Source organism: Bos mutus, chromosome 3 (genome assembly GCF_027580195.1).
Source record: "Bos mutus isolate GX-2022 chromosome 3, NWIPB_WYAK_1.1, whole genome shotgun sequence".
NCBI classification, from domain to species: Eukaryota; Metazoa; Chordata; class Mammalia; order Artiodactyla; family Bovidae; genus Bos; species Bos mutus.
The window spans coordinates 18,020,411-18,042,101 of record NC_091619.1 but is presented as its reverse complement, the minus strand read 5'-3'; the positions used below and the strand labels follow the sequence as shown (position 1 = coordinate 18,042,101).

Below are 21,691 nucleotides of genomic sequence, written 5' to 3'. Positions count from 1 at the left end.
CTTTCACCATCAGCAAGAGGTTCTTTAGTTCTTCTTCACTTCCTGCCATTAGAATCTTAGTATCTGCATATCTGAGGTTATCGATATTTCTCCTGGCAATCTTGATTCCAACTTGTGATTCTTCTAGCCTGGCATTTCACATGATGTACTCTGCATACAAGTTAAATAATCAGAGTGACAATATGCAGCCTTGCTGTACTCCTTTCTCAATTTTGAACCGGTCTTGCCTGATTCTAACTGTTGCTTCTTGATCTGCATTCAAGTTTCTCAGGAGACAGGTGAGGTGGTCTGGTATTCCCATCTCTTGAAGAATTTTCCACAGTTTATTGTAATCCACACAGTCAAATGTTTTAGTGTAGTCAATGAAGCCAAAGCAGATGTTTTTCTGGAATTCTGTTGCTTTCTCTATGATCCAGTAAATGTTGGCAATTTGATCTTGGTTCCTTTACCTTTTCTAAATCCAGTGTGTACATCTGGAGTTCTCCGTTCACATACTGCTGAAGCCTAGCTTGAAGAATTTTGAGCATAACCTTGCTATCATGTTGCTGCTGCTGCTGCTAAGTTGCTTCAATCGTGTCAGACTCTGTGCGACCCCATAGACGGCAGCCCACCAGGCTCCTCCGTCCATGGGATTTTCCAGGCGAGAATACTGAGCACAATTGTATGGTAGTTTGAACATTCTTTGGCGATGGAATGAAAACTGATCTTTTCCAGTCCTGTGGCCACCGTTTAATTTTCCAAATTTGCTGACATCTTGAGTCCAACACTTTAACAGCATCATTTTTTAGGATTTGAAATAGCACAGCTGGAATCCCATCACTTCCACTAGCTTTGTCTGTAGTAATGCTTCCTAAGGCCCATTGACTTCAAACTCCGAGAAGTCCAGCTCTTGGTGAGTGACCACATCATCGTGGTTATCCTAGTTATTAAGACCTTTTTTGTATAGTTCTTCCGTGTATTCTTGCCACCTCTTCATCTTTTCTGCTTCTGTTAGGTCTTTACTGTTTCTCTCCTTCATCATGCCCATCCTTGCATGAAAAGTTGGCTTGATATCTCCAATTTTCTTGAAGAGGATCTCTAGTCTTTCCCATTTTATTGTTCTGCTCTATTTCTTTGCATTGTTCATTTAAGAAGACCTTATCTCTCCCTGCTATTCTCTGTACCTTTGCATTCAGTTGAGTTTATCTGTCCCTTTGTCCCTTGCTTTTTCGTGTCTCTTCTTTCAGTCATTTATAAAGCCTCCCCAGAAACCACTTTGCCTTCCTGCATTTCTTTTTCTTTGGGATAGTTTTGGTCACTGCCTCAAGTACATGTTACGAACCTCTGTTCATAGTTCTTCAGGCACTCTATCAGATCTAATCCCTTGAAACTATTCGTCACCTCCACTTTATAATCCTAAGGGATTTGATTTAGCTCATACCTGAATGACCTAGTGGTGTTTCCTACTTTCTTCAAGTCTGAATTTTGCAACAGGGAGCTCATGATCTGAGCCACAGTCAGCTCCTGGTCTTGTTTTTGCTGACTGTATAGAGCTTCTCCATCTTTGGCTGCAAAGAATATAATCAATCTGATTTTAGCATTGAGCGTTGGTGATGTCCATGTGTAGAGTCATCTCTTGTGTTGTTGGAAAAGGGTGTTTGCTATGACCAGTGTGTTCTCTTGACAAAACTCTGTTAGCTTTTGCTCAGCTTCATTTTGTACTCCAAGGCCAACTGAAAGTGAAAGTATTAGTAGCTCAGTTGTGTCCAACTCTTTATGACCCCATGGACCATTATAACGCCCACTAAGCTCCTCTGTCCATGGAATTCTACAGGCAAGAAAACTGAAGTGGGCAGCCATACCCTTCTCAAGGGGATCTTCCCCACCCAGGACTCCTGCATTAAGGGCAGATTCTTTACTATCTGAGCAACCAGGGAAGCCACTCTGAGGCCACACTTACCTGTTATTCCCAGTATCTCTTGAATTCCTACTTTTACATTCCAATTCCCTATGATAAAAAGAACATCTTTTTTGGTGTTAGTTCTAGACGTTCTTGTAGGTCTTCATAGAACCTGTCGACTTCAGCTTCTCTGGTGTCAGTGGTTGGGGCATAGACTTGGATTACCGTGATATTGAATGGTTTGCCTTGGAAACAAACAGACATCATTCTGTTGTTTTTGAGGTTGCCCCCAAGTACTGCATTTTGAACTCTTCTATTGACTATGAGGGTTACGCACTTCCTTTCTTCTAAGGGATTCTTGCCCACAGTAGTAGATATAATGATCATCTGAATTAAATTCGCCCATTCCCATTCATTTTAGTTCACTGATTCCTAAGATGTCAATGTTCAGTCTTGCTGTCTCCTGCCGTCTTGACATCCAGTTTACCTTGATTCATGGACCTAACATTCCAGGTTCCTATGCAATATTGTTCTTTACAGCATCAGACTTTACTTTCACCACCAGACACATCCACAACTGAGTGTCGTTTCCACTTTGCCCCAGTAGCTGCATTCCTTCTGGAGCAATTAGTAATTGTCCTCCACTCTTCCCCAGTAGCATACTGGACACCTTCGACCTAGGAAGCTCATCTTCCAGTGTCATATCTTTTTGCCTATTCATACTGTTCATGAGGTTCTTGCAACATGAATACTGGAAGGGGTTGCCATTTCCTCCTCCTGTGGACCACATTTTGTCAGAACTCTTCACTATGACCCGTCCGTCCTGGGTGGCCCTGCACAGCATGTCTCAGCTTCACTGAGTTATACAAGCCCCTTCACCATGACAAGGCTGTGATCCATGAAAGGGTTGGGAGGATGAGAAAGTTATTCTGTACAGAGAAAGAATTCTGAAGTATGTTTCCTACATATTTAGGAGAATTTTGAATATTGTTATGGTCTAGAGCAAACAGTAGCCCATAGGCCAACTTTTAGACGGCAGGCATGTTTTATCTCACTTGTTCTCTCTCTCTCTTGGAATTGACCAAGAATGTGGGCAATTAAATTACACACAGACACACACACACACAGACACACACACACACACACACACACTTGTGTATGTGTAATTTAATTGGCCCCCATTTTTATATCAGCAGGTGGCACATGAATATTTAGACTTCTGACTTGTCTTAAAATACTGCAGAGCTGGTGCATCTCTCTATGAACAATCATCTGAAACCAAGCATCCAGTATTTCTTCGAGATGAGTCTAGCTCATCACAGCTCCTATACACCATGTTGACTCATTTGCATCACTGGCTGCAGCACCAGTGTATGTTTTCAACCCTGATCTAAGATATAAGTTATATGGGTGTAAGAGTGACTGAGGAGGAGAGGCAAGAAAAGGCTGCAGAGGGCAGATAATGCAAGCTTTGTGCAACAGGCAAAATGTCTTTGTCCTAAAGGGAGGGCTCCAGAAACTATAGAGGTGGAGAGCAGATAGGGAAATAAAAAAATAAAACAACTTTATTGAAGTATATCTGTTATACCATAAACTGTACATTTGTAACATATATTACAATTTGATGAGCTTGGACATACACGTATGCTGGTGAAACCATCACCACAACATCAAAGTAATACACGTTTTCATCACCTCCAAAAATGTCCTTGTGTCCTTTTGTGTGTGTGTGTGTGTGTGTGTGTGTGTGTATAAGAACACCTAACATGAGATCTACCCTTTCAACAAAATTTGAAATGTATAATGTGGTCTTGTTCATTATAGGGCTATATAAGTAGAACCAATTGGAATTCAGGAAAAGATGACAGCATACAAATAACTGAAGTCTAGGCAACACTGACCCATTAGTTGAGAAGCTGAAAGGTTTTGGGGGGGAAGATGACAATTTTAGTTTATTGGTTTTGAGGTGCCTATAGATACCCAAGTGGAGGTATCCAATAAGCCATTGGAATAGTGGAACTGGAACTCAGGAGAACTAGACTAGAAATCTAACTTAGTAACTGAGCTTCCCTTTTACCCATGGTGGCTTAAATAATCTGTCCAACCCTCAAGCTGAGCTGAAGAGAACTAAAAAATGGTAGATGAAATGCTTTTGAAAATCAACAGTCTAGGAAGACAGTGAGAGCATGAGAGGACAGGAAAGCAGGAGACCAGCAGTAGGAGGCCTTTTCCCCCTGGAGTCATTTCCTGATCCAAAACTGGTGGCAGAAAATAGGCTACATGGGGCAAGTGAGGCAAAAGTTGGAGTCCAAATGTCCCCAAAGATGATCACCCAGGGAAACCATCTTCCTATTGAGGCTTAGGATCCTGAAAGGCTGCACTCTTAGGGGAAACCCAGGAGTAGGGGAAACCAGAAGTAAACAGAAAGTCCAGTCTTGAAATAGTCAAAAGCCCACAATTAAGAACCAATTGATGGGTTTAAGAGCAAGTTAGACTCAAGTGAGGAGCTCCTGTAGTTTGCAAACTCATGTTCCTTGAGTCGATGATGCTATCCAGCCATCTCATCCTCTGTCCCCATCATAATCTAAATCCATTAATGAGAGTCCAACCTGGCATCACTTATTTCTCAAGCTTGAACTGATTATTATTAGGATCATAATTAAATCCATTAGTGAGTACCTTTTGTCATTGAAAATATTTACTATATAATACAATTTGCTGGAGTGAGAGTGTAATTAAAAAGTCTTGATCTTACTTTTAAATCTAAAACCAAATTACTGTGTGTGTGACACTGTTGTTGTTCAGTCAGTAAACTCATGTCCAGTTCTTCCAGGCAACCCCTTCACTGTGGACTGTCCATTGAGTCAGTGATGCTATCTGACCACCTCATCCTTTGTCCTTCTTCTTGCCTTTCAATCTGGACTTTGCTCAAATTCCACATCAGTCCATTGAGTCATTCCAATGACTATTCAACATTAATTTCCTTTAACTGGCACCTCATCCAAATGGACTTTGAGTCTTCCCTCTTTTGAAAGCATCTATTCTTTTGTCTTCATGATCCAACTGTTAAATTCACTACTGGAAAAACCATAGCTTTGGCTGTAGGGACCTTTGTCATCAGATGTCTTTGTCAATTTGTCTGATCATTTGACTAATAATTCTTTATTCATAGCAAAAATGGAAGCCATAAATAGTAAAATAATATTGTAAATGTGCTGAAAGAAAATGACTTCCAATTTAGAATTACATATCTAGAGAAAATGTCCTTCGAAAACAAAGGTGAAATAAAGATGTGTTCAGAGAAGCTGAAAACAAGAAAGTTAGCCACCAGCAGAAGGGCACTAATTCTCAAGGAGTATTATTCCATAGTGTTGTGGATACAGGAAGGAATAAAGAGCTTTAAAAATGGTAAATCTCAGTGACCATTGTCTTAGTAAGCATTAATGTCCTATGGGATTGAAAATATATATGGAATTTAAATTCTGTAAACATATACACCTACACTTACCCAATAGAAACAATTGAATCTCACAAGAATCTTGTACAAAAATGGTCATAGCAGCTTTATTCATAAAGGCTTCAAACTGGAAACAACCCAAATGTATTAGCCCGTGTCTCAGCCAGTCAGAGGTCCTGTATTCAACACAGGAGAATGGATAAACAAACTGTGGAATATTTATGCAATGGAATGCGACTCATAATAAAAGGGAACAAATTGCTGACAGACGCAAAACTTGAGAGGAATTTTGAAATGGGTCAAGCAAAAGAAGCTAGACAAAAAAAGAGTACATAGGATGAGAGCCCTTTTATGTGAACAACAGACAAAAGTAATCTCTGATAATAGAAATTAGAATAGCGATTGCCTCTCGGAGAAGGGCAAAGGGGTATCAGTGAATTTTTTGAGGTGATAAAAATGTTTTTTGTTAATCTGTGTGGTGGATACCTGGGCAAAACATATTACTCAAAATTAATCAAGCTGTAGACTTAAGATCTGTGCACTCTGCTGTAGTAAATAATCCACCAATATAGTACTTAATGGAGTAACACAACAATATATACAATCCTGGAGGGAGTGATGGTGATAAACGGAATTAAATTATTCTTGCATTTTTCTTGAGGAGAGAAAAGATTTTATAAAATTAGACTTTGACAGTCGAGGAGGCGCGTCATAATTTTTAGGGTAACCGCTAGAAATGTAGAAAGAGTGGGAACTCTCAATTGACAGAAGCAGGGAAGGAATAATAAACAGTAATTAATGCAAAAGAAGGCAAGGAGGATAAACAGGATTATCAGATCAGATCAGATCAGATCAATCGCTCAGTCATGTCCGCCCCTTTGCGACCCCATGAATCCCCTTTGCGACCCCATGAATCGCAGCACGCCAGGCCTCCCTATCCATCACCAACTCCCGGAGTTCACTCAAACTCATGTCCATCGAGTCAGTGATGCCATCCAGCCATCTCATCCTCTGTCGTCCCCTTCTCCTCCTGCCCCCAATCCCTCCCAGCATCAGAGTCTTTTCCAATGAGTCAACTCTGCATGAGGTGGCCAAAGTACTGGAGTTTCAGCTTTAGCATCATTCCTTCCAAAGAAATCCCAGGGCTGATCTCCTTCACAATGGACTGGTTGGATCTCCTTGCAGTCCAAGGGACTCTCAACAGTCTTCTCCAACACCACAGTTCAAAAGCATCACTTCTTTGGCACTCAGCCTTCTTCACAGTCCAGCTCTCACATCCATACATGACCACAGGAAAAACCATAGCCTTGACTAGATGGACCTTTGTTGGCAAAGTAATGTCTCTGCTTTTGAATATGCTATCTAGGTTGGTCATAACTTTCCTTCCAAGGAGTAAGCATCTTTTAATTTCATGGCTGCAGTCACCATCTGCAGTGATTTTGGAGCCCAGAAAAATAAAGTCTGACACTGTTTCCACTGTTTCCCCATCTATTTCCCATGAAGTGATGGGACCGGATGCCATGATCTTCGTTTTCTGAATGTTGAGCTTTAAGTCAACTTTTTCACTCTCCACTTTCACCTTCATCAAGAGACTTTTTAGTTCCTCTTCACTTTCAAGAAGAGATAAGAAAGCCTTCTTCAGCGATCAATGCAAAGAAATAGAGGAAAACAACAGAATGGGAAAGACTAGAGATCTCTTCAAGAAAATCAGAGATACCAAAGGAACATTTCATGCAAAGATGGGCTCGATAAAGGACAGAAATGGTATGGACCTAACAGAAGCAGAAGATATTAAGAAGAGATGGCAAGAATACACAGAAGAACTGGACAAAAAAAAAAGATCTTCACGACCCAGATAATCACAATGGTGGGATCACTGACCTAGAGCCAGACATCCTGGAATGTGAAGTCAAGTGGGCCTCAGAAAGCATCACTACGAACAAAGCTAGTGGAGGTGATAGAATTCCAGTTGAGCTATTCCAAATCCTGAAAGATGATGCTGTGAAAGTGCTGCACTCAATATGCCAGCAAATTTGGAAAACTCAGCAGTGGCCACAGGACTGGAAAAGGGCAGTTTTCATTCCAATCCCAAAGAAAGGCAATGCCAAAGAAGGCTCAAACTACCGCACAATTGCACTCATCTCACACGCTAGTAAAGTAATGCTCAAAATTCTCCAAGCCAGGCTTCAGCAATATGTGAACCGTGAACTTCCTAATGTTCAAGCTGGTTTTCGGAAAGGCAGAGGAACCAGAGATCAAATTGCCAACATCCGCTGGAGTTCCAGAAAAACATCTATTTCTGCTTTATTGACTACGCCAAAGCCTTTGACTGTGTGGATCACAATAAACTGTGGAAAATTCTGAAAGAGATGGGAATAGCAGACCACCTGACCTGCCTCTTGAGAAACCTATATGCAGGTCAGGAAACAACAGTTCGAACTGGACAAGCAACAACAGACTGGTTCCAAATAGGAAAAACAGGATTATAGGAAGGACAAAAAGCACATAGTAATATGAGTTGATGTAAATGCAACCACAGTATATCCATATACGTGGCTGTGAAACTTTGCATAAAGGTGGAATCCGCCAGAGAGGTTGTAGAATGAGGAAAAGGAGAAGAAACGACAAAAAACGGCAGACGGCTGGTCCTTCTCTCCTGTCGCTTCCCTTGCCCTCCTTTTCTGAGCTTTCTTTCCAAAGGCTGTCTCCGTTTCCCTTCTAGTCCCTTACCATCAGTACTTTCCCTCTCTGAGTCAATCAACATACATATTCATATCCGTTTCTTCTGCCTCAAGAGCCTCTGTGAACCACATCCAGACATGAAGTGTTCAGTCACCCAAAATCCCTTCCTACATGATTTCGCTTGCCTTTTCCATTTCACTCGCTGATGGCAAAAAACAGCTTTTAAAGGCTGCATTTTTGAGGGAGAAAAAAGTAGGATTATGGTAGTTCCATTTACTGAAGAGATTTAAAATAGAACTGTCCCAGGAGAAAAAGAAATAAGAAAAACACCACTAGCAGAGGATGGTTTCGATCCATCGACCTCTGGGTTATGGGCCCAGCACGCTTCCGCTGCGCCACTCTGCTGTCGCAGTTCTCTGTGCCCCAAGAATCATATAGAAAGGTCTCTGAATGCCAGCCATCCTAACTTCTTTACACAGCGCTCTCTAGTGTCTGCAAAAGGGCGTTAACGTCTAACCCGTTCTTATTGGCTAGTTACTGACATAGCAGGCCCTTTTCATTGGCTCAATAAACCGGTTTGCCAAAGTAAACCAATAGGCACAAGCAGCGGAGTACGGCGGGAGCCAATCGCGCTGGAGTTTATTGGGACACGCCGGCAAGCTGCCTCTCCAGTTGTCGGATCCCCAGAGGAAAGGGGCGGTTGGTGTGGCTTGGCCTCCATTGTTCGGGATCTAGGACGCCATGCGGTAAGGGTTGTGGGGTGCTTTGGAGATGTTTCGGGTATTCGACCGAAAACTTTAGGAAGTTGGTCCAAAGGAGTCGGCGGACTGGAAAGGGCCATGTACCTGGGGGTTGCACGGAAACCTGAGAACTCCGGGTCTAAGAGAGGGGGAGGTCGGGGGCAGCGGAGGCGGGGAAACTTGGCCGGGGATGGGGGGTGGGGCCCAGGAGTCTAGAGGCGGTTTCGATATTCGCTCTCTGGGGGGTTCAGATGACGGGGTGTCCTCAGGTTCCAGGAGGAGCACCCCCACACCTCCTGTTTAGACTGAGACGGCTGGAACGTGTCTCATTCATCCTCAATGCCAGGCGCTTGACATGCACGATACGCCTGATAGATGCTTTTACTACATGAACGAATAAATAAGCAGTCACATTAGTCTCCGAAGTATTAGAGTTGGCGGGGCCCGGCGATTACGGGGTGTTTCTTGTAGGGCTCTGAGCCTCTTTAGTATTTAATGTGGTTTGATGTGATTCAGTTATCCAGTCATGGGGAGTGAGGCTGGACATTTGGAAGGTGTAGAAGTGTAAGTGAGAATGGGATCCTGTGGATTCCAGAGGGAAGTGCAGAGCGATAGAGGTAGGTTAACTTGAAACCATACGGCCGGTATCGAGGAGATTGCTTCAACGAGGTGAAAAGAAAGTTAAAATATGTTAATAATGCATTTCTAGGGGTGACAGAGGCCGAGGTCGTGGCGGGCGCTTTGGTTCCAGAGGAGGCCCAGGAGGAGGGTGAGTGCCAGTTTTTAGCATCTGTGCCCGTTGGTTTCCGTTTCAGTCATCTATAGTTCGGAGTGGAGTAATCTTACCTGCCTTGTTGAGATCCAGCTGTAGTTTAGAAGTATTCTTCTCATGCGCTCTTGATAAATGAGTTTGGCCCCATTATGTGAAGTCAGTTTGATTTATGTGGTGAGTAATCTGGATTGTTTTTCCGCTTTTTAGGTTCAGGCCCTTTGTGCCACATATTCCGTTTGACTTCTATTTGGTGAGTACCTTGGCCACTATTCAATTGTTGTTTCTTGGAACCTGGCGTCTCCCTGTTAATGAAGTCGTATGGTAGTTGGAGTAGAAAATGGGAGGTTTTGAGTCATCTGTGTTGCTTTGCATACAAAAACAGTGTAACCTGGGTGAGGAAGATAGTTCCTTCATACAATTGACAGTAACATGATTATAATCTTTGTTCTGAACAGTTAATTGTATCACTGCCTTCAGATCAGATCAGATCAGATCAGTCGCTCAGTCGTGTCCGACTCTTTGCAACCCCATGAATCGCAGTACACCAGGCCTCCCTGTCCATCACCAACTCCCGGAGTTCACTCAGACTCACGTCCATCGAGTCAGTGATGCCTTCCAGCCATCTCATCCTCTGTTGTCCCCTTCTCCTCCTGCCCCCAATCCCTCCCAGCATCAGTCTTTTCCAATGAGTCAACTCTTCACATGAGGTGGCCAAAGTACTGGAGTTTCAGCTTTAGCATCATTCCTTCCAAAGAAATCCCAGGGCTGATCTCCTTCAGAATGGACTGGTTGGATCTCCTTGCAGTCCAAGGGACTCTCAACAGTCTTCTCCAACACCACAGTTCAAAAGCATCACTTCTTTGGCACTCAGCCTTCTTCACAGTCCAGCTCTCACATCCATACATGACCACAGGAAAAACCATATCCTTGACTAGACAAACCTTTATTGGCAAAGTAATGTCTCTGCTTTTGAATATGCTATCTAGGTTGGTCATAACTTTCCTTCCAAGGAGTAAGCGTCTTTTAATTTCATGGCTTCAGTCACCATCTGCAGTGATTTTGGAGCCTAGAAAAATAAAGTCTGACACTGTTTCCCCATTTATTTCCCATGAAGTGATGGGACCGGATGCCATGATCTTCGTTTTCTGAATGTTGAGCTTTAAGCCAACTTTTTCACTCTCCTCTTTCACTTTCATCAAGAGGCTTTTGAGTTCCTCTTCACTTTCTGCCATAAGGGTGGTGTCATCTGCATATCTGAGGTTATTGATATTTCTCCCGGACAATCTTGATTCCAGCTTGTGTTTCTTCCAGCCCAGCGTTTCTCATGATGTACTCTGCATAGAAGTTAAATAAACAGGGTGACAATATACAGCCTTGACGTACTCCTTTTCCTATTTGGAACCAGTCTGTTGTTCCATGTCCAGTTCGAACTGTTGCTTCCTGACCTGCATATAGGTTTCTCAAGAGGCAGGTCAGGTGGTCTGCTATTCCCATCTCTTTCAGAATTTTCCACAGTTTATTGTGATCCACACAGTCAAAGGCTTTGGCGTAGTCAATAAAGCAGAAATAGATGTTTTTCTGGAACTCCAGCGGATGTTGGCAATTTGATCTCTGGTTCCTCTGCCTTTCCGAAAACCAGCTTGAACATTAGGAAGTTCACGGTTCACATATTGCTGAAGCCTGGCTTGGAGAATTTTGAGCATTACTTTACTAGCGTGTGAGATGAGTGCAATTGTGCAGTAGTTTGAGCCTTCTTTGGCATTGCCTTTCTTTGGGATTGGAATGAAAACTGCCCTTTTCCAGTCCTGTGGCCACTGCTGAGTTTTCCAAATTTGCTGGCATATTGAGTGCAGCACTTTCACAGCATCATCTTTCAGGATTTGGAATAGCTCGACTGGAATTCTATCACCTCCACTAGCTTTGTTCGTAGTGATGCTTTCTGAGGCCCACTTGACTTCACATTCCAGGATGTCTGGCTCTAGGTCAGTGATCCCACCATTGTGATTATCTGGGTCGTGAAGATCTTTTTTGTCCAGTTCTTCTGTGTATTCTTGCCATCTCTTCTTAATATCTTCTGCTTCTGTTAGGTCCATACCATTTCTGTCCTTTATCGAGCCCATCTTTGCATGAAATGTTCCTTTGGTATCTCTGATTTTCTTGAAGAGATCTCTAGTCTTTCCCATTCTGTTGTTTTCCTCTATTTCTTTGCATTGATCGCTGAAGAAAGCTTTCTTATCCCTTCTTGCTATTCTTTGGAACTCTGCATTCAGATGTTTATATCTTTCCTTTTCTCCTTTGCTTTTTGCTTCTCTTCTTTTCAGAGCTATTTGTAAGGCCTCCCCAGACAGCCATTTTGCTTTTTTGCATTTCTTTTCCATGGAGATGGTCTTGATCCCTGTCTCCTGTACAGTGTCACGAATCTCATTCCAGAGTTCATCAGCCACTCTATCTATCAGATCTAGGCCCTTAAATCTATTTCTCACTTCCACTGTATAATCATAAGGGATTTGATTTAGGTCATACCTGAATGGTCTAGTGGTTTTCCCTACTTTCTTAAATTTAAGTCTGAATTTGGCAATAAGGAGTTCATGGTCTGAGCCACAGTCAGCTCCTGGTCTTGTTTTTGCTGACTGGATAGAGCTTCTCCATCTTTGGCTGCAAAGAATATAATCAATCTGATTTTGGTGTTGACCATCTGGTGATGTCCATGTATAGAGTCTTCTCTTGTGTTGTTGGAAGAGGGTGTCTGTTATGACCAGTGCATTTTCTTGGCAAAACTCTATTAGTCTTTGCCCTGCTTCATTCCGTATTCCAAGGCCAAATTTGCCTGTTACTCCAGGTGTTTCTTGACACTTGCATTCCAGTCCCTTATAATGAAAAGGACATCTTTTTTGGGTGTTAGTTCTAAAAGGTCTTGTAGGTCTTCATAGAACCGTTAACTTCAGCTTCTTCAGCATTACTGGTTGGGGCATAGACTTGGATTACTGTGATATTGAATGGTTTGCCTTGGAAACGAACAGAGACCATTCTGTCGTTTTTGAGATTGCATCCAAGTACTGCATTTCATACTCTTTTGTTGACCATAATGGCTACTCCATTTCTTCTGAGGGATTCCTGCCCACAGTAGTAGATTTAATGGTCATCTGAGTTAAATTCACCCATCCCAGTCCATTTCAGTTCGCTGATTCCTAGAATGTCGACATTCACTCTTGCCATCTCTTGTTTGACCACTTCCAATTTGCCTTGATTCATGGACCTGACATTCCAGGTTCCTATGCAATATTGTTCTTTACAGCATCGGACCTTGCCTCTGTCACCAGTCACATCAACAGCTGGGTATTCTTTCTGCTTTGGCTCCATCCCTTCATTCTTTCTGGAGTTACTTCTCCACTGATCTCCAGTAGCATATTGGGCACCTACTGACCTGGGGAGTTTTTCTTTCAGTATCCTATCATTTTGCCTTTTCATACTGTTCATGGGGTTCTCAAGGCAAAAACACTGAAGTGGCTTGCCATTCCCTTTTCCAGTGGACCACATTCTGTCAGATCTCTCCACCATGACCTGCCCATCTTGGGTGGCCCCACAGGCATGGCTTAGTTTCATTGAGTTAGACAAGGCTGTGGTCCTAATGTGATTAGATTGACTAGTTTTCTGTGAGTATGGTTTCAGTGTGTTTGCCCTCTGATGCCTCTTGCAACACCTACTGTCTTACTTGGGTTTCTCTTACCTTGGGTGCGGGGTATCTCTTCACGGCTGCTCCAGCAAAGTGCAGCCATTGCTCCTTTCCTTGGACGAGGGGTATCTCCTCATCTGTTAATAGTAGGGTACTGAGAGCATAAGTGTTGTAGAATTGTCTCTTTTTTTGTGTTGTGGCAACAGAAAAATCTGCTGTATATTATTTTTGGTAAGTAGTAAATAGTAGTTTATTTCTTGTTTAGTGTGAAATGGCTTTTCCCCGGGTCAAGCCAGCACCTGATGAAACTTCCTTCAGTGAGGCCTTGCTGAAGAGGAATCAGGACCTTGCTCCTAATTCTGCTGAACAGGTATATTCTGTTGGTTTTCTTCCTGAGATTTCATGAAGGAAGCTAGAGAAGTATATAGCTATTTGGTGAGGCTACTGTTATCAGAGCCTGAACTCCATGGATTTAATTATTCTTATTTTTCATTGTGGGTAAAGGGAGAGCATCAGGTGAATGTATAAACAGATTACATGTGCATTCATATTATTATTGGGGAATCTATCTTTGGGATCAAAAAGTTTTCTCTTCTGGCATATTCAAGGCTGGGAGGGTCAGGGTGCTCTCAGAATCCGGTGTAGGTGTTGATTCATCTCCTGTTGAAGGAATTGGGGGAAATAGTCAAACTTGATGAAAAGTTGCTTGGTATTTCACCTGAGGGTATTTTTGTTTCCTGCTGTCTTTCAGGCCTCTATCCTTTCCCTGGTTACAAAAATAAACAATGTGATTGACAATTTGATTGTGGCTCCAGGGACATTTGAAGTGGTGAGTTTTTGAAGATTTAGTCCTAGGAAAGGGAAGCCATGGTGTGGGAAAGTTTCCTTGGTTCCTGTTGCTTGATTCTTCAGATGCTTATTGAAAGCCACTCTTGGAATGGGAAAGTACAGTGGAATTCCTTTGTAGTGCTGGTCTTGGGGACCAGACTATCAGCTGGCCGTAATGAATCAGGCTTTTCATTGCTCATGTTGGCATATGATTTGAACTCTGCTACTTCCAAATCTGGGTAATAAGCTTCTCACTTCTAAGTTTTGTTTTTTCTTTCTTAAATCCCTTTTCCAACAGCAAATTGAAGAAGTCCGACAAGTCGGATCGTATAAAAAGGGAACGATGACTACAGGACACAATGTGGCTGACCTGGTGGTGATCCTAAAGATTTTGCCAACATGTGAGTGTGCCTCTCTCTGGCCGCAGCAGCAGAACATAGCAGTTGGATTCGAGGCATCTAAATGTGTGCTGTATGTGAAAGAATCTATGACCAGTTACTGCAGGACAGACTTTGCTCCCCAGGGGACATTCGGGAGTGTCTGGAGATATTTGAGGCTAACGTCTTCAGGTAGAGGCCAAGGTTGCTGCTAAGCGTCCTGCAGTGGACAAGACAGACCCTACCTCCCAACCCCAAACAAAGAATTATCCAGGCCAAAATGGCATTAGTCCTACTGATAAAAATCCCTACTGTGGAAAAAAAAGTGTGTGTAAAGGAGGGGGTGTCGCCGAGCCTTCAGTTTCTCTGTTTTTACAAACTTCCCCTTGCAAAAGTGTGTATTCAGTTGCTTGTTGTTGCTCCGCAGGAATCAGAGTGCAAAGTAGCTTTGAGACATATAGAAAGTCGACTAAAATAATTATAATCTTCGTTATCTCTCTCTCTCAATCTAGTGGAAGCTGTTGCTGCACTAGGAAACAAGGTCGTGGAGAGCCTAAGAGCACAGGATCCTTCTGAAGGTTTGAGTTTGTTGCTGAACATGTAATACAGTGGTCACAGAAGCCAGGTTTATAATTATAAGTACATTTAACAAAGTCAGGTCAGGCTAGAAGGAAGAGTGAGTGCAGAGTTTTATGTTGGGGAAGTTTCTAGTGGAGATCACCAGTGTTCAAAATCTAATTGATTTCCCTTACTTTTATTTTTATTTATTTATTTAAATTTTATTTTATTTTTAAACTTTACATAATTGTATTAGTTTTGCCAAATATCAAAATGAATCTGCCACAGGTATACATGTGCTCCCCACCCTGAACCCTCCTCCCTCCTCCCTCCCCATACCATCCCTCTGGGTCGTCCCAGTGCACCAGCCCCAAGCATCCAGTATCGTGCATCAAACCTGGACTGGCATCTCCTTTCATACATGATATTTTACACATTTCTCCAAAGAAGACATACAGATGGCTAACAAACACATGAAAAGATGCTCAGCATCACTCATTATCAGAGAAATGCAAATCAAAACCACTATGAGGTACCATTTCACACCAGTCAGAATGGCTGCGATCCAAAAGTCTACAAGTAATAAATGCTGGAGAGGGTGTGGAGAAAAGGGAACCCTCTTACACTGTTGGTGGGAATGCAAACTAGTACGGCCACTATGGAGAACAGTGTGGAGATTCCTTAAAAAACTGGAAATAGAACTGCCTTATGATCCAGCAATCCCACTGCTGGGCATACACACTGAGGAAACCAGAAGGGAAAGAGACACGTGTACCCCAATGTTCATCGCAGCACTGTTTACAATAGCCAGGTCATGGAAGCACCCTAGATGCCCATCAGCAGATGAATGGATAAGAAAGCTGTGGTACATTTACACAATGGAGTATTACTCAGCCATTAAAAAGAATACATTTCCCTTACTTTTAAAATTCTGTGTTCTCAATTCTGACTCTGGACTGTTGCTGTTTTTAAAAACTTGGGACTTCCCTAGTGATCCAGTTGTTAAGATTTTACACTACCAATGCAGGGGGCATGGGTTCGATCCCTGGTTGGGGAACTAAGATCTCGTGGCCAAGCAAATAACAAATAATAACAGATAGATAGATCTGTTAGGTAAATCAATAGATAAATAAAATATCTATTCCCCTATCCTCATCCTGGATTTACCTTTGGTCATCTAATGGAAATGTGAGTGCAACTTCTGATTTTTCTTCTTTCAGTTTTGACCATGCTAACCAATGAAACTGGCTTTGAAATCAGCTCTTCTGATGCTACAGTGAAGATTCTCATTACAACAGTGCCACCAAATCTGCGAAAACTGGACCCAGAACTCCACTGTTAGTCCTTTTATTCCATTGCTGTGAAATTCGGGGGAAATTTAAAACGTGGTATAAAGTGCTATTGAATTTACTTCATTTGTTGCTGTTCCACATGAGACCTTTTGGGGACCCAAGTTTACCCCCAAACTTTGCTATCTTCCTTTGTAATTTGGAAGCAGTTTTATCAGCTTGCTAATGAAATTGTCAGAAACAGCCAGGCCAAGAAAGCAGTTTGAGGACTTAAGAAAAAGGACCTTTTGGAGAAAACTGGGGCTCTTTCATGCTTCCACATCTGGTTTAGGGGAGGAACAGTGGTTTGGGGATTTGCTGATCTGGGGACATGGGGATTAGTTCAAGGAATTACTAAGTTATCCTGTCCTCCTCCTGAGTTCTTGGAGTGTGGCAGTGGAATTGAATTGCTTGCTCAGTAATCGGAACGTTTCATCTTGGTGGATGTCATGCTTGTCTTCCAGTGGATATCAAGGTGTTACAGAGTGCCTTAGCAGCCATCCGACATGCCCGCTGGTTTGAGGAAAATGCTTCTCAGTCCACGTGAGTCCCTCCCTATTTGAGTGATCCTAATTATATCCTAATCCTTCTAACTACATTGAACCCAGTCTTATTCTGACAACTGTTTTTGACTGATTGTCTGGATTTTGATTTTTTTTTACCTGAAGTAATTGGTAGCTCAACTGGTAAAGAATCTGCCTGCAATGCAGGAGACCCCAGTTCAATTCCTGGGTCACAAAGATCCCCTGGAGAAGGGAATGGCTACCCACTCCAGTATTTTAGCCTGGAGAATTCCATGGACTGTATGGTCCATGGTGTTGCAAAGAGTCAGACATGAATGAGTGACTTTCACTTCACTTCAAGCAACTTAGGTTGAGGGAAAGAAGGGAACAATTCTGATAATAGCTTCAGCTCTGTGCCTTAGGTATGGAAGTAAAATCTCCTTGTTTTAATTTTTAAAGGTTATAGGATGCCCATCTTGTACAGTATATCCTTGTAACATTTATACGTAGTAGTTTGTGCCTCTTAATCCCATGGCCCCTGTTGTGCCCCTTCCCCTTCTCTCTCCCCGTTCGTAACCACTAGCTTGTTCTCTGTATCTGTGGGTCTGTTTCTGTTTCCTTTTTGTTATATTCACTGATTTGTTTCATCATCTGTTACGGCTTTTAATTCCTGGTGTCTCTTATCTTCAGAGTTAAAGTTCTCATCAGACTGCTGAAGGACCTGAGGATTCGTTTTCCTGGCTTTGAGCCCCTCACTCCTTGGATACTTGACCTACTTGTAAGTAATGAAGGGCAACTGGAATTCCTGATCCACCCTATGAATCAGTAGGTAGTCTGAAACCTACCATAAAATGAAACTTGGTACAGATTAAAAGAAATCTTGGAGGAATGGAGGAACCAAAAAAAAAAAGGAAATCTCATTAGTGGACAAGGACAAGTAATCCAATAAAGATTCAATGTTTATTATTTCTTGGGCTTTTGGAGTATTCAATTACATGGGTAGTTATTACTGCTCCTTTATCTTTTTCATTACTGTTATTAATGTAAAGGAGAGAAATTATTGAATGAGCAGTCATTTCAAAACTGCTTCTTGAACATGAAAGTTTTCTTCATGATGGTTTAAAGTTTTAATTTGTTTGAAGATAGAACTGCCGCTTTATGGCACACTTAGCAGATTTTCTTACAGGGACACTATGCCGTGATGAACAACCCCACCAGACAGCCTTTGGCCCTGAACGTGGCATACAGGTATAGCATGCTGCTCTGGGCTTGGGGTTTGACTGTAAGTTGTCTTGTGTGTTCTTCTAATACCTCTCCATGTTTCAGACGATGCTTGCAGATTCTGGCTGCAGGACTGTTCCTGCCAGGGTCGGTGGGTATCACAGACCCCTGTGAGAGTGGCAACTTCAGAGTACACACAGTCATGACTCTGGAACAGCAGGTATTGGTGCAGCTCTGAAATGGTCCGTTGTGCCCCCCTCTTGAATATCCCGTGTCAGAAAGCAAAGGAAATGTGATCTTAGTGGTCAGATTTGGGGGTTCTCACAAATTTTGGTTTTGAAATTAAAAGTTTTCTTCATCTGTCATGAAAATGAGAAGGTATTTTGATTCTCCTTGCTAATTTACTCTTACTTTGGTCTCCCTCAGGATATGGTCTGCTACACAGCTCAGACTCTGGTCCGAATCCTCTCACATGGTGGCTTTAGGAAGATCCTTGGCCAGGAGGGTGATGCCAGCTGTGAGTGGCCACTGTGGGACAGGGTCCATTATGATGCTCTGATCCACAGAGTAACTCCACTCAGTGGTCTCCATGTTTCCTCTGGGTAGGTCATGACTTGCATGTGGGCTGCTTGTCAAGTCACCTTTTTTCTCTTCTAGATCTTGCTTCTGAAATATCTACCTGGGATGGAGTGATAGTGACACCTTCAGAAAAGGCTTATGAGAAGCCACCAGAGAAGAAGGAAGGAGAGGAAGAGGAGGAGAATACAGAAGAGCCACCTCAAGGAGAGGAAGAGGAAAGCATGGAAACTCAGGAGTGACCTCCGTATCTCTTCACCGCCCCCTTTCTTACCCAAGGGGAAGGCTGGAGTCTAAGCTGACTGCTACTGGGCTTTATGTGGTGGCATTTCTGAGGGAGTAAGGGAGACAGGAAGGAAGATTTAAAGAAAGACTCTGTAGAAGGAAGTGTCATTCCACTGGGTTCTGAAACTGTCTTAGTAATCAGAAGTCTCCCGTTTATGACCTGTGCCATCCATCTACAGTGAAGCAAGATACCAACTTTTCTTCCTAATATTCTAGAATCCCCAGCTCCTGAAACCTCTCTCAGCCAGTACTTTGTTGTTGAAATGTTGTGAACTGTGTTTGGACTTTTTTTTTTCTAAGAAAAAAGATTAAAGTACTTCCTAGTAGGGCTCTTGGTACTGTTTTTCCTTGGCATCTGGCAATCGTTTTGCTTCCATTTACTTTCTGTACTCTTCACTGAAAATGATACTTGAGTTTTTTCATTGTGAATGCTAGATCTCAATTTGAAGCTATATTTGAATTAATGTAGAAGACTCCTGGAACACTTCCATATACCAGAGTAAACTGGAATACCATTTATGCATTTATTGAATGAAATATTTCTAGTAACACTGCTACAGTAGTCAAGCCAGTGCAGTCAACAAAAGGGGGTAGATTGGTTATTCACCTTGACTTTGCCTGTCCTTTCCTCTCAATCCTTAGCGTAAACAAAGGAAAACTGGAAGTCACAGAGGACATTCTGCCCAGGTCCAACGACCTGGCATGTAACAGGAAGCCCCTCCCTTGTTAATGAGGCTCAGAGATGGTACAGGAAGTGGGCCTTGACACAGCTTAGAAAAAAAATGCAGAAGCCTCAACTCATTCCTGGAAGTAAGAGCCATAATAAATCCTTTGGGATCCTGAGTCCTGCTGCACACAGGTTTCTTTGGGCCCCACATAAATGGGTAAGACTCTGAAGTGTTTCAAACAAACCACAGGGCTCCCTTTTTGATGTCCCAACACCTACAGGGAGTCCTAGAGGAGACAGGCAGCTGGGGAATAGTAGTCGTGCTACACTGCGGCCATGGGCCGTCTTCTGGCCTGTTACTTGCTTGGGGAACCAGAGGGGTATACTCCTGAATCCAACATTGCTCTCCTTCGGGCTGTTTCCTTGGCCACGCTGTGGTTTAGCCTTCTCAGCCGTTCCTGCAAAACAAGATTTGGAATCAGAAAACTGCCCTGTCAAAGGATTTAGAGCTTGCTGTCAACTAGGTGCTGGAAAGTATCTTAGGCTTGCTTCATTCATCTCAAGGTTAAGAACAGTAAGTTTTAGTTGACAACTCCCTTTCCCCAAAGACAAAATGACGGTGACTTTCATTGTGTTGGGGACTTTATGACACCTTTTGAAAACTGGAAAGTACCTTGAATTACTGTTGGTAGGAAACTCCTTTACCTGGGCATTCTGTAGGATGTTATTGACCAAGACGACTCGTCGTCGCGCATTAAGGAGCTTCTTCACATAGGGGTCGAGATCCAGGGCCACTTTCTGATCCTCATTGATACGGCACAGTTCTGGGAGACGGAAGGAAGAGGCAACTAAACACCTAATGGCCTTGTTCTTGGAACGAGTAAGCTAGTAAATGTTATGGAAAACACTCTTTACCACATGGATACTGTCACTAGAAACTTAGGAGTCAGTCAGCAGCCCTAGAAGCAAGTGAGAGAAACCCAGCCCAAGACGTTAGCAAAACAAGGTACTGAAGTCAGCTGTAGGATCCTGGGTATACAGGGATGCTTACTCACCGGTGGCTAGGTTGTCAATTTGTTCCCGGAGCTCTACTTGGCTCTCTCTGCAAAGAGGTACGAGGCCTACACGGTCAGACAGTTAATGGAATAAAAAACCTCCCCTATGTTTCCCAAGTGCTTAGAGAAGCCAGCTTCTGCCTCCACCTGCACGCCCTCCCGCCAGTCGGCCCCGCCTCCAATCTGTTTCCCCGCTTCTAGTCCCACCAGAACGCCAGCGAACTCATCTTGTCTCCGCCCTTTCTTGGTCCCGCCCCTAAAAAGCCAAATCAAGGCGAGGCCCCGCCCGTTGCTGCCCTCCAGGGCACCTGACGGCATGGACGTGAGAGTCAAGCTGCTGCACAGCCGGTCTCAGGAACTCGAGGAGTCCCTCGGCGAAGAGGTCGCGGCCTGCGGGCCCCGCCACGGGCGTCCCTGCACCGGACACAGCGGCGGAACCAGCCCCCGCCATCACGAACTGCCCTTACGCCCGGAACACGCCGCGAAGGCCGCCGGGAACTTAAGCCGCGCCAAAGCGCCGCCAGGGGGCGCCCGGGGAGTGCCGGCTCCGACCCTGCGAGGGGTTTCTGGGAAATGCAGTCTCCGGAGCCAGAGGGGCGGGGCGGGACGGAGAGAAGAGAAGGGACAGAACCTAGAACTACTGGGAGTTGTAGTTCTTTGTAGGCTTTGACGTGACTGGTGGAGAAAGTTTCCAGACTTCTAGAGCTGAAAGTGAAAGTGAAGTCGCGCAGTCGTGTCCGACTCTTTGCGACCCAGTGGACTGTAGCCTACCAGGCTCTTCAGTCCATGGGATTTTCCAGGCAAGAATACTGGAGTGAGTTGCCATTTCCTTCTCCAGGAGATCTTCCCGACTCAGGAATTGAACCCGGGTTTCCCCCATTGTAGGCAGACGTCTGAGCCACCAGGGAAGTCCAAAGGAACCGTTTTTGGGGTGGGTACTTTTTGTTTTCTCCAAAGTTGAAAAATAATTGCTTACATACCCTATTGTTCATAGCTTTCCCATGTTAATTTTGTGGGAAATCCAAGTGATAGTATATTTCTAAATTTAAGTGTATTTTTAATGGCACTAAAACATATACAAAACTGAATC

At 43.3% G+C, this 21,691-nt stretch overlaps 2 protein-coding genes and 1 non-coding gene across 3 annotated transcripts; 1 reads left to right on the top strand and 2 right to left on the bottom strand.

The window, feature by feature from the left end:
• Window positions 1-8,351: 8,351 nt before the first annotated feature.
• TRNAM-CAU (transfer RNA methionine (anticodon CAU)) lies at window positions 8,352-8,423 on the bottom strand. Its single transcript has one exon. It is a non-coding gene; the product is annotated as a tRNA-Met (tRNA).
• A 246-nt stretch (window positions 8,424-8,669) lies between these two features.
• Window positions 8,670-19,207, top strand: ILF2 (interleukin enhancer binding factor 2). The gene is made up of 14 exons (XM_005910017.3): window positions 8,670-8,764; window positions 9,468-9,527; window positions 9,738-9,780; window positions 13,469-13,573; window positions 13,955-14,032; window positions 14,330-14,432; window positions 14,921-14,986; window positions 16,187-16,303; window positions 16,759-16,837; window positions 17,488-17,575; window positions 17,984-18,045; window positions 18,124-18,238; window positions 18,445-18,535; window positions 18,676-19,207. Exons 1-14 carry the CDS (start codon window positions 8,760-8,762, stop codon window positions 18,834-18,836), a joined length of 1,173 nt encoding a protein of 390 aa, XP_005910079.1. The 5' UTR covers window positions 8,670-8,759; the 3' UTR covers window positions 18,837-19,207.
• Window positions 19,208-19,389: 182 nt separating this feature from the next.
• On the bottom strand, window positions 19,390-21,096 carry SNAPIN (SNAP associated protein). The gene is made up of 4 exons (XM_005910019.3): window positions 20,910-21,096; window positions 20,602-20,648; window positions 20,252-20,370; window positions 19,390-20,004 (listed from the first exon to the last, which is right to left on the bottom strand). Exons 1-4 carry the CDS (start codon window positions 21,050-21,052, stop codon window positions 19,903-19,905), a joined length of 411 nt encoding a protein of 136 aa, XP_005910081.3. The 5' UTR covers window positions 21,053-21,096; the 3' UTR covers window positions 19,390-19,902.
• Between the last annotated feature and the right edge of the window lie 595 nt (window positions 21,097-21,691).